The sequence below is a fragment of the Poromitra crassiceps genome (assembly GCF_964638095.1).
Source record: "Poromitra crassiceps genome assembly, chromosome: 22".
Taxonomy (NCBI): Eukaryota; Metazoa; Chordata; class Actinopteri; order Beryciformes; family Melamphaidae; genus Poromitra; species Poromitra crassiceps.
This window is the reverse complement of record NC_139647.1, coordinates 13,459,871-13,472,370: the sequence shown is the minus strand read 5'-3', so window position 1 is coordinate 13,472,370 and position 12,500 is coordinate 13,459,871. Positions and strand designations below refer to the sequence as shown.

The following is a 12,500-nucleotide window of genomic DNA, read 5'->3' as shown; positions in this document are numbered from 1 at the left end:
TTTGTGTGTGTATCCCTTTAAGACGGCGTCAACGCGGTTCGCGGTCTCAAAGGGATACGCACACAAATGAGGGATATACACGCAAATGCTGCATCAGGTATCAATGGGTTAAACCCGCATTTTTTTACGTTTTGGTCCCAGTGAAATGTTATGCGATCTCTCCTGTTTCTAAATATATCTGTGCCGTTTGGTTTGAACCAGTAAAACTATTTGTATACGCATTTCACAAAATGTGTATGGGAAAATAAATTGAGGATGAAAATCTCTGGTACAGTGTTGAAGCAGGAAGTAGGCGGTCACTTTGCCTCTCTATCATTTTGCAAAAGACACTCGTCACAAATGTAATGCGTCCGCTTATCTTCGCTGGCGCTTTCCCCCATTTTCAGTCTCACACTCCCTCAGTGACCCCTAGGGCACGCTTAGGCAACGCTATAATAAGCAACATCGCCCGAGCCGTTACCTCAGGATTGTTACAAAGTTATTATTGATCCCAGGTCTCATTATTTGGTTTCCTGTTCCTGTCCGGGAGTGTTCATCTTCTGCGTCGCCACCCCAAAAATCTGCCTTCTTCCACCAGCCTGCGTTTGAAGTATGGTGTTAATCACAACTACACTCAATATGTGTGTATGTTTTGTTGCTTTTATAATCAACGATGTTTAGGTTCAGTAATACTGAAACCACACTGTATTCCCTCTGCACCCTGTCTGTACTCTCTCTCCTAGTCTGTCTCCTCTCCTCTGTACCCTGTCTGTACTCTCTCTCCTAGTCTGTCTCCTCTCCTCTGTACCCTGTCTGTACTCTCTCTCCTAGTCTGTCTCCTCTGCACCCTGTCTGTACTCTCTCTCCTAGTCTGTCTCCTCTGCACCCTGTCTGTACTCTCTCTCCTAGTCTGTCTCCTCTCCTCTGTACCCTGTCTGTACTCTCTCTCCTAGTCTGTCTCCTCTCCTCTGTACCCTGTCTGTACTCTCTCTCCTAGTCTGTCTCCTCTCCTCTGTACCCTGTCTGTACTCTCTCTCCTAGTCTGTCTCCTCTCCTCTGTACCCTGTCTGTACTCTCTCTCCTAGTCTGTCTCCTCTGTACCCTGTCTGTACTCTCTCTCCTAGTCTGTCTCCTCTCCTCTGTACCCTGTCTGTACTCTCTCTCCTAGTCTGTCTCCTCTGTACCCTGTCTGTACTCTCTCCTAGTCTGTCTCCTCTCCTCTGCACCCTGTCTGTACTCTCTCTCCTAGCCTGTCTCCTCTGCACCCTGTCTGTACTCTCTCTCCTAGTCTGTCTCCTCTGCACCCTGTCTGTACTCTCTCTCCTAGTCTGTCTCCTCTCCTCTGTACCCTGTCTGTACTCTCTCTCCTAGTCTGTCTCCTCTCCTCTGTACCCTGTCTGTACTCTCTCTCCTAGTCTGTCTCCTCTCCTCTGCACCCTGTCTGCACTCTCTCTCCTAGTCTGTCTCCTCTCCTCTGTACCCTGTCTGTACTCTCTCTCCTAGTCTGTCTCCTCTGTACCCTGTCTGTACTCTCTCCTAGTCTGTCTCCTCTCCTCTGCACCCTGTCTGTACTCTCTCTCCTAGCCTGTCTCCTCTGCACCCTGTCTGTGCTCTCTCTCCTAGTCTGTCTCTCCTCTGCACCCTGTCTGCACTCTCTCTCCTAGTCCGTCTCCTCTCCTCTGTACCCTGTCTGTACTCTCTCTCCTAGTCTGTCCCCTCTGCACCCTGTCTGTACTCTCTCCTAGTCTGTCTCTCCTCTGCACCCTGTCTGTACTCTCTCTCCTAGTCTGTCTCTCCTCTGCACCCTGTCTGTACTCTCTCTCCTAGTCTGTCTCTCCTCTGCACCCTGTCTGTACTCTCTCTCCTAGTCTGTCCCCTCTGCACCCTGTCTGTACTCTCTCTCCTAGTCTGTCCCCTCTGCACCCTGTCTGTACTCTCTCTCCTAGCCTGCCTCCTCTCCTCTGTACCCTGTCTGTACTCTCTCTCCTAGCCTGTCTCCTCTCCTCTGCACCCTGTCTGTACTCTCTCTCCTAGCCTGTCTCCTCTCCTCTGCACCCTGTCTGTACTCTCTCTCCTAGCCTGTCTCCTCTCCTCTGCACCCTGTCTGTACTCTCTCTCCTAGTCTGCCTCCTCTCCTCTGTACCCTGTCTGTACTCTCTCCTAGCCTGTCTCCTCTCCTCTGTACCCTGTCTGTACTCTCTCTCCTAGCCTGTCTCCTCTCCTCTGTACCCTGTCTGTACTCTCTCCTAGCCTGTCTCCTCTCCTCTGTACCCTGTCTGTACTCTCTCTCCTAGCCTGTCTCCTCTCCTCTGTACCCTGTCTGTACTCTCTCCTAGCCTGTCTCCTCTCCTCTGTACCCTGTCTGTACTCTCTCTCCTAGCCTGTCTCCTCTCCTCTGTACCCTGTCTGTACTCTCTCCTAGCCTGTCTCCTCTCCTCTGTACCCTGTCTGTACTCTCTCTCCTAGCCTGTCTCCTCTCCTCTGTACCCTGTCTGTACTCTCTCTCCTAGTCTGCCTCCTCTCCTCTGTACCCTGTCTGTACTCTCTCCTAGCCTGTCTCCTCTCCTCTGCACCCTGTCTGTACTCTCTCTCCTAGCCTGTCTCCTCTCCTCTGTACCCTGTCTGTACTCTCTCTCCTAGCCTGTCTCCTCTCCTCTGCACCCTGTCTGTACTCTCTCTCCTAGTCTGCCTCCTCTCCTCTGTACCCTGTCTGTACTCTCTCCTAGCCTGTCTCCTCTCCTCTGCACCCTGTCTGTACTCTCTCTCCTAGCCTGTCTCCTCTCCTCTGTACCCTGTCTGTACTCTCTCCTAGCCTGTCTCCTCTCCTCTGCACCCTGTCTGTACTCTCTCTCCTAGTCTGTCTCCTCTGCACCCTGTCTGTACTCTCTCTCCTAGTCTGTCTCCTCTCCTCTGCACCCTGTCTGCACTCTCTCTCCTAGTCTGTCTCCTCTCCTCTGCACCCTGTCTGTACTCTCTCTCCTAGTCTGTCTCCTCTGCACCCTGTCTGTACTCTCTCTCCTAGTCTGTCTCCTCTCCTCTGCACCCTGTCTGTACTCTCTCTCCTAGTCTGTCTCCTCTCTTCTGCACCCTGTCTGCACTCTCTCTCCTAGTCTGTCTCCTCTGCACCCTGTCTGTACTCTCTCTCCTAGCCTGTCTCCTCTGCACCCTGTCTGTACTCTCTCTCCTAGCCTGTCTCCTCTCCTCTGCACCCTGTCTGTACTCTCTCTATTTCTCTCCCCCTCTCTCCCTCTCTATCTCTCTCCCTCTCTCTCTCTCTCTCTCTCTCTATCTCTCTCCCTCTCTCTCTCTCCCTCTCTCTCTCCCTCCCTACCCCCCCCCCCCCTCTCTCTCTCCCTCTCCCCTGCAGCTTCCCTGTCTTCCCACCTCTCCAGTCTCGGGCACCGGTACAGAGCCAATAATGGAGCTGGTGGAGCAGGGAGTGGGGGAACACAGGCGTGGGTTAATCTGTTGACCCTGGCCATTGTGCAGTGTAGACTTACCACCCTAACCTATTTCTCCAGAGTTCAGACCTCAGCAGCTATTACCACAGACTATCTGAAGAAGAGTGATTCTTAATCCTACAGTCTGCTGGAGTCAGGAGGGCAGCCCCGAGGCTCTGCGCTGCACGGCTACAGTATATCAAATACAGCAAGAGCTCAGAGGAGTCGCCATGAATGTCATTGGCCCCGCCGGCTGTCAGTCATTCACGCAACTTATTAGCAGTCTCCCTTAGCTGTCGGTTTCACTTGTAGTTTTGAGTAGAACATAGTAATATAGAGATATGCTGAATACTGTGAAATGTCCAATAATACTGCACCTTTTTAGAGACAGGTCTAATTCTGCAAAAAGTATATTATAGTTTATTATATTATAGTATATTATGTATATTATATTATGTTATTTTGTATAGTATATTATGTTATTGGTGACATACTGGTAAGCTACCAGAGAAATACTGGTCATAAGACAAACACTGGCAAAGCCCCAAAAGTGATATATTGAATATATTGACTAACAAACAAAAGCAATCTTTGTATATTCAAACAGTTGCTATTTTTGCATAATGGGTTTCAAGGCTTTCACACCAGTAACTGCATGTATTGACAACATACTAAACTTGTCAGCGGTATCCAGTATACAACATCTCTTTTGGTTAGATATTTGGTAATACCTTTCATTTTAATGTTATGTTTTTGATCATTCCGTTAGTGTTTATATGCTTCACACAATCTCTTTGATGCCACAGATCAGATTGAACTTATTGGAAAGATGCGTCTCAATTCTCTTCAGACATTTTCAAAATGCCAAAAGGGGGGCACTGCAACATTTAATATCTTGGACACCAACGAGCGGTACTAGGCGATGGGCCCAGGCGGCGTATCTGCTTTAGTTCTTGAAAGCAATGATCCTCATCGAGGGAGAACCCAGCGCTCTAAAGTTTCTAAGATTATATTCGTCTTAATCACATTCTGTTTGTTGCCACTCGAAAATTGTGCGAGCCTATCTAAAACCATGGTTGTTAAGTACGTTACATTTGCAGGCAAACGCTGCGACCTACTGGCCGGTTGAACCAATAGCACGCTGAGATACTGACAAAGAGATTTCGTTCGCCTATCAGATTGAGCTACATTGAGCAGTGAGCACAGCTGTTGTTTATTTGGGTAATCAGCTGGACACGAACGGAGAAGAGCACAGACATGTGATGGTAAGTTATTTTAATACATCCATGGTTTAATGTTATTGGAAAATGTTTGCTACTTCTTGTACATTTTGTTCAAATGTTTGGCGAGGGTTATATTAAGTGTAAAAGGAGCGTCAGCGCTTCCAAATAGCGCTCGCTCGCTAGCATCATGCACGAGTGAATGCACATGGCTTGTATCTAACGTTACCGTTATATATCTCATTTATCTGATGTTCGTGTTCTCAAATTAATGTAACTTTATTCACCTTACATGGGGTAGAAAATAACCTGAATTTCTGAAGCGTGTGGGAACTTTAGCATTAGCGGATTGTATTGATTTTGCCTTTTGATATAGAGAGCTAACAGCTAAAAGATATCCAAAACAACAACACTACATGTATGCGTGATATACGTTAACCAGGTAAGTTTAAAGAACAGTGTAATTAAATTTCGTTTAGCAGTAATTGTCTGGTTTTAAGTGTCACTATTATAGAACGTATATAGCCAAGGAAATATGCATAGAGGTCTACAGACTTCTTCATACAGAAAGATTTCCTCCTGTAGGAGTCCTCACACACAGCCAAGTAGGCATACTTGGGCATCTTCAAATTAACCACTGTCACAGTCGTTTGTTTGTTTGTTTGTTACAGGAGCAATGCACAAGCTGCAGTATGGAGCTGACAGAAGTGTCATCTAGCTAGCCCACTTCATAAATATGCAAGGAGTCTTTCTTTAGAGGTAGGTCTCTTTCAGAACACTTTATTCCTTCTGATCATATAGATCACATGTATAGCATTACAAAACACATAATAGTATAGGAATAGTAGTAGTAATATGAAAATAGTAGTAATAGTAATAATATTTTGCAATAAACAATGCTATATTATGTAGCAGGCTGGCAATTAAGTCATTTTAGGACATATTAAGTGCTGCAGTGTGATACAGCACACATGTCAAATGGCTCAGACTGCTAAAGAAATCCACAACTTTCTTTTAAGGACACAATGGCCTGTTGTTCAAAACAGGATGCAAAACTGGCTGTGTCGGTAGAAGGGCTATTACGGCCACCCTCCAGGGCATCCATTGCGCTGGCTTTTTGGCCTTAGTATAATTCCTGCCCTCATTTACGGTACTTTTTTAATGTGTCTTCTTCTCATAGACCACTGCCTGAACAGAGGGATCAAGCCATGTAGGCCTAGTCATCTTCAAATGACCCATTGTCACAGTCTATGCATTGGCACAGGTTTGTACATGGCAGCTCATGCAGTTTACATGTGCATCTACCCTTAACACATTTTGTTTTTTTACAGGAGCAATGCACAAGCTCCAGTATTGCCTCTGGAGCTGGCGGAAGTGTCATCCAGTCTACTTCATAGACATCTCCTGTCATCTTCCAGCCATGCCTTATGGGAGGAGGGATGTCTGGCATACACTCAAGGCTCCTTCTGTGTACTGCAGCCTGATAGTTTGCCCGCTGGATATGTTTATGCAAGCAGTCTTTGTTTGGGGGAAGGTCTCTCTCAGAACACTTTCCTGATTTGAAGAGTTTAGCCCTTGCGATATTGACATCCTGGCAGTTATCAGTCCAATGTGTTGCACTTCGCTTACTTTATATTATGTAAGTTAGTATGGCCCTCTGGAAAAAAAATGTCCCACCCCTGATCTAGGTTGATAGACTTTCAGATATCAAGTATCTTGGTCAACAGGCTGGCATAAGTAATGTCTCTAATAATGATCATTAAAACTGATTTGGTGACACAAAGTATTTAACACTGTTTCATTATTTGCATCATCAAACATAGCTGCTATCATGAGGTTTTGAGGTGTCTTCAGTGACCAGCTTACTGTACCAGGTCACTCTTACCAGAAGTGACTACGCTGTTGTCTGTTAGCCAAATATATTTCCAGGCTGTTAGATTATCTGACATCAGCCATCTTGATAGATATTCCAGTCATTGTTTTAATTTTGCAGAGTTGTTGGCTGATTTGTTCTCTCTTTAGTTGAGATGTTTTGCATGAACTGTAATACCATCTGATATTTTCAGTGTTCCTGCAAAAAAAATCATCCACAATTCATTTAAACAGATGGACATTTGCTGGTCTCAGTTCATTTATTTTCACGGCTCAAACCTTCAGATTTGTTGAAATACTTGATCTATAGAAGTTAAAATAAAAAGACTGCATAGGAGTTATGAGTGTGCAATCTGTTTCTTTTATTTACAACTTAGAACACACTACAAAACATGAAAAGCCACTTTTGCCTGCTCCTTGGTTGACCGTGCAGATGTATAAACATGACAATTAAGCAAAGAAGTGATTTTATATTTAAACTGAGGTTCTAATTACATTTGAAGACCCAGACAGTAGTCTACATCATGATAGCAGAAACGGGCAGCTAGATGCACTCATTTGGCTTCCATCAGGTCATCCTGTCATTGAAGGTTGGAGGCAGTAGATTCTTGCAGACAACAGTGAGCCATGTCAGCCTGGTTTTGCAGCATGTCAGATTTTCAAACCTGTCCAACAAATCAATATAAAATATCAAACAATGTTGCTGCCTGTCCAAAAATCTATAAGTAAGTCACATTGGTTAATTTTAAGTAATTTTAATTAAAATGTTTGTGTTATTAATACAAATGTAACGTTACTCTAGATTAGAGACTAGTGAGCAGATTACTAAAATATACTGTAGTTGAGGTAATAGCCACATTTTTTAAATGAGGTTGATAGTTTACCCAACTAATTTACCAACCATTACACCCCTGCCTGTAACGTTAGTTAAATATGCTGGCTGCTGTTTATTATGTTGGTATTTCTAATATAGTTAATCACAATAGCTAGCGTTTTAGTCCAAGTGACAGACCAAGGGAAGCATAGCCTACAGACTGATCAGTTAGTGCTCATAAACTACTAGCGTTGTACTGCATTGACTAGCTCACAAAAGTTGCTAATGAAATAAACAGACTTTGAAAGGGGTAACGTTAGTTGTAAGGGCAAATTTACCAAAGAACTTACCATAAATTAGTATTTTATCTGGCGTGGCGTGCCCCACTTCCAAGCCACCAGAAGCTGCCGAACCTTCACAACTGACGTCACGTCTTAACACCGAATTGCTGGCTAAGTTAATATTATATAAATTAATACAAATCATAGTAAAGTGCCACTGAAAATCATTCCAAAAAGTTAACAGCGTGTGATGTTGTGGTGTTTGGATTTGACAGTAACCAGGAACTACAAGAGCAACGTGAACCACGTGATACTTTTCCAAGCCCGCTATTGGATGATAAGTACAAATACGTCATGCATGGGGGACCCTAAACATAGCTGTCTGCTCTCTTTACCGGAGAAAATGCAAGTTGACAGAGTTAGCGATCACAAAATATGGCAAGAAAGAACGGGTGGCAACAAATTTATTTTCATTTGTTGAGACATGTCTCAGTTGTTAATAAAGGACTGGGTTTTCCCTCGGTAGGGATCGTTTAAGTGCACGAAATCTCCGCTGGGCCCGCCGCCTATACCTCCTCTTCCCCCTTTCCCCGCCACATAACGTTACAATCAAGAAATATCACCTAAAACATATCCTCTACCTATTGCGCCACGCTGTGGTAAAATTACTTATTCTAACATAATAAAACCAATAAACTAGAAGTTAAAAAGTATCAAAATGATACAACAAGCAAAGTCACAGAGCTCTGGCTCAGCCCCCTCCTCCTCTCATACCTCTGGGGACTGACCCAGAATCACACCACTCAGACGTCTATATTACCTAAGACAGGAAGTCCTAGATTAGAGCAGCTCACTGCAGACAGTGCCCCCTATGTCTTTGAGGGAGGTATTACAACAGCTCTAAATTCTCACCACAATGCCAACAGCATAATCCATCATGGACGACATGAGTTCTGGTTGCTTGTTTCTTCAGTCATGGGAGGGTCTCGCTCAGTGTGTTTGCTTTTGTTCTGATTCATTTTATAGCTTCATTTTAAATGTGTGGCAGGTAGTAGGAGAATAAACAGGGCGCTCTCAGCTGGGCGAGAGCCGTCCATATCAGTACGGCCTGTTTGAATTAGTTCTAGGTAAACTTTACTTTTTCAGAGCTCTCTCCTTTAGCCGCCTGTCCACTCCGGTGTTTGTTTGCCTTCCTCTGAGTAGATGGCTCTGATAACATTCACATGCTACTGTATGAACAGCCGCTATCTGCAGATTGCAGGAGGGACTCTCCAAGCCTCCGCCGACGCAATCTCAATGGAATCAGGAAATCAGGAAGGCGTTCGGTGTGTTCGCCGGATACATGATTTGTCATGTCTGATTTAGAAGAATGGAGGAGCACTTTGATGACATTATAGCTGCGAGTCAGAGAGAGAAGAGTGAGAGGATGCAGGGGGAGAAGTGTCGGAGGGAGTGTGTGTGTGTGTGTGTGTGTGTGTGTGTGTGTGTGTGGGGTGAGGGGTGGGGGCGGAAAGGAAGGGTGGTGGTGCAGGGAGGAGGACGAGGAAGGTGGATGACATGGAAGGTGGAGAAGTGAGGGTGTTTAGGTTTTCCTTTGCCGTCGCCATCTGCTGGGTGTCATTAGCAGGCAAGTGCCGCAGCCACAAGCTGCCAGAGAGAGAGAGAGAGACTGAAAGAGAGAGAGACATAAACTGAAAGAGAGAGACAGAGACTGAATGAGAGAGAGACAGAGACTGAAAGAGAAAGAGAGACAGAGACTGAATGAGAGAGAGACAGAGACTGAAAGAGAGAGAGAGAGACTGAAAGAGAGAGAGAGACTGAAAGAGAGAGAGAGACTGAAAGAGAGAGAGAGACAGACAGACAGACAGATTGAAAGAGACAGAGACAGAGACTGAAAGAGAGAGAGACAGACAGACAGACAGACAGATTGAAAGAGAGAGAGACAGAGACTGAAAGAGAGAGAGACAGACAGACTGAAAGAGAGAGAGACAGAGACTGAAAGAGAGACAGAGACTGAAAGAGAGAGAGAGAGACTGAAAGAGAGAGAGACAGAGACTGAAAGAGAGAGAGAGAGAGACCTGAAAGAGAGAGAGAGAGAGAGAGAGAGTGATAGAAGAGGGAGGTGAGACTGGAGGGCAGAAAGTAATTTGAAAATGAAGAGAGGGAATAAGGAAATATGATAAGAGGGCTCAAGAGACTCATATTTTAACCTGTATAATTGAAGCAAAGTAAGTATCAGAACTCTGGACGCACTTCAACTTGAGCCACTTCACGGGGTTGTTAATGAGAAGGCTACAGTTCATGATTTGAAATGCTCCTCTTCAAAGGAGCACATGTACTGTGACCAAGTTACTGTAATCCATTACTGCACGTGAAGTGCTGTTGTAACTGATGGGGAAGGATGTGAAAGAGAATAAACCCATCCTAAGCAAGGACATAATATACGGTACAAGGTAGTAGGAAAATGTCTTAACAGGTCATTCTGTCTCGCATTCAGATTGAATATCTTAACTTTTAAACACGTCAAGACATTTCTGTCATTTCATAACTCAGCTCAACTTGTTTTACACGTTTCTTATCAAGTGATCCGCCTCTTCTCATCCACCCTGTCAGATTTCAAATGTATTTGATCACCACCAATTAACCAGGTCAAAGTTGGTTGTCTAGGTGCACAATTGCATTTTGCAAATTAAATGCATTGATTTTGATTCAATGGTTTAAGAAAAATAAAACATTAACCTAACTGGCTAAAACTAAAAGATTAAATAACTTAAGCTGAATATTTTGACTTTCATCGTGTTTAAATTGCAGTTCCAGTCTTCAATTCAAACTAATAAATGGTAAATGGACTGCATTTATATTGCGCTTCGCAATGTGCCTACATTCACCCCATCCACACACACATTCATACATGTACACCGATGGCAACCAGCTACCACAACCATCGGTAGCAATTTGGGGTTCAGTATCTTGCCAAAGGACACACTTCGACATGCGGACGGCAGGAGCCAGGGATCGAACCACCGGACCTCTTTTATCCAAAAGCGATTAGCGGGACGACCCCGCTCCACCTCCTGAGCCACAGCCTCCCCCTAATAGCTACAATACCGCTATACTTCTTCAATTGGACCATATAATTGCTATCCATTTTTAATCGGGTAAAGTGAGAGTGTACGTCAGGTAATGGAGGGAGGAGGAGAGCGAGGCCGAGGGAGAAATATGAGCGGGGGGACCGGCGCCGACAGTGACAGATGAAACAGGGGGGATGCCAGGGAGGCAGCGAGGGGGGGGGGGGTCCGGGTTGGAGGTGCCGGGTCAGCCCAAGGCAGGTATCCATATTGCATGATCTACAGACAGGTACACATAGCTCATCCAGCACCTTCTCTCCGCCCAGCCAGCCTCCCCACACCCCTGCATCCCACAGGTCGTGTTGAATTATTCACCGGGACCAGGTTTTCGTTTGTCCCTCTCTGACTTCCTTATCTCTGACCCCTCCCCCTCCGCCCCTCTTATTGGTCCATCCAGGGAACACCAACAGCGTCTTTGCCCTGGACTACATCAGTGGCTCCCTGACGGTGCACAGCCAGCTGGACAGAGAGAACCCGCTCTACTCGGTGGGCTTCACGCTCACCGTCAAGGTGAGATGCCCAATGGGGGCTCGAGGTCTTGTGTTTCGCCGGGGGGGATCAACAGAGAGCTTTGATACTGTATGAAATCAATACGCTGTCTGCTTTTCATTTCACCTCAAAAGACTCTCAAATACTGCGTTTCAGCCTCGCCCTCACTCATACTAGGGATGTCACGATACTGGAATTTCTACTTCGATACCGATACCCAGGAAAAATATCGATACTCGATAGCATTTTCAGTTTGAACTTAGACGGCAGATTAGCCCTGCTCTAGCCATCAGAACACTTTTAGCTTGTTGAAGCAACAGACACCCACCAATGACAGGGAGGGAGAAATCAGTGATTTTTCATGAAAAGAAAGCACTGATGGTATCGAAACTGTTGCAAATGAGTATTGTATCTGTTTCAAATTTACAGTATTGATACTTTTTGATACTATCGATTAGGGGTGTCACGATACACTTAGTTTCACGATATGATACACGATATTGGGTTCACGATAAAGATACGATACAATATTTTAACAATATTTTTTTGCGATCGATTTGTAAGTTGAGGGGGCATCCTCCACGCTAATTTGAGTAATTTCACCATTTTCATCCTCAACGATACATATTATCACGTTTTGATATCGCGATATATCATGGGACGATATATTGTGACATCCCTACTATCGATACTTTTGACAACCCAGCTCATACATATTCTGCTCTGAGGGTGTTTGATGTAGATATAGACACTGATATGATGTAATAGGAGGGATGTTTTGGGTGACACTTAGCTAAATGTGAGATCCTGCTGGGGGAAATGTGTGTCCTCTAGAAAATCTAGAACTCTTAAGACTAATTCAAATACATGTATTGCACTTGGGGACGAAGGCGATTCTGATTCTATCATCATCTTCCTCGGAGGCTCGTGTTTAGAGAACAGGAGGAGCGGAGGAGGAGGAGGAGGAGGAGATGGGCTGCTGTGTCCCCCTCTCTCTGTCTCTCACTTGCTTCTGTTTTGAAACAGGTGCAGCTCCATGCCTCCATGTCCCTCTGCCAAGTCTGAGCCTAGTAGCTCGCTTGGCTTTTTAGCATGGCAGTCTTGCCCTCTCCCCCCATCCCCCACTACACCTGCCCACTTCGTCCCCTCCTCCTCCACTTCCTCTTATTCTCTCCATTTCTTCTCCCTCTCTACTTCTGCACACCGAGCGGTTCCCACAGGGCATGAGAGAGCGCGTGAAATGGATTTCCAAGTGGCACTGAAGGTAGAAGGCTGCA

General features: G+C 45.3%; 1 protein-coding gene and 1 long non-coding RNA gene across 2 annotated transcripts in view; both read left to right on the top strand.

Moving 5' to 3' along the window:
* Positions 1 to 12,500, top strand: part of cdh23 (cadherin-related 23) — a gene marked incomplete at its 5' end in the record, with an annotated part of 241,806 nt that overhangs the window by 107,179 nt on the left and 122,127 nt on the right. The window contains 1 exon segment of the mRNA XM_083658386.1: positions 11,059 to 11,244. Coding sequence (XP_083514512.1) covers positions 11,059 to 11,244 — 186 coding nt within the window.
* Positions 4,358 to 6,372, top strand: LOC310796248. The gene is made up of 3 exons (XR_014553665.1): positions 4,358 to 4,684; positions 5,311 to 5,398; positions 5,820 to 6,372. It is a non-coding gene; the product is annotated as an uncharacterized lncRNA (long non-coding RNA).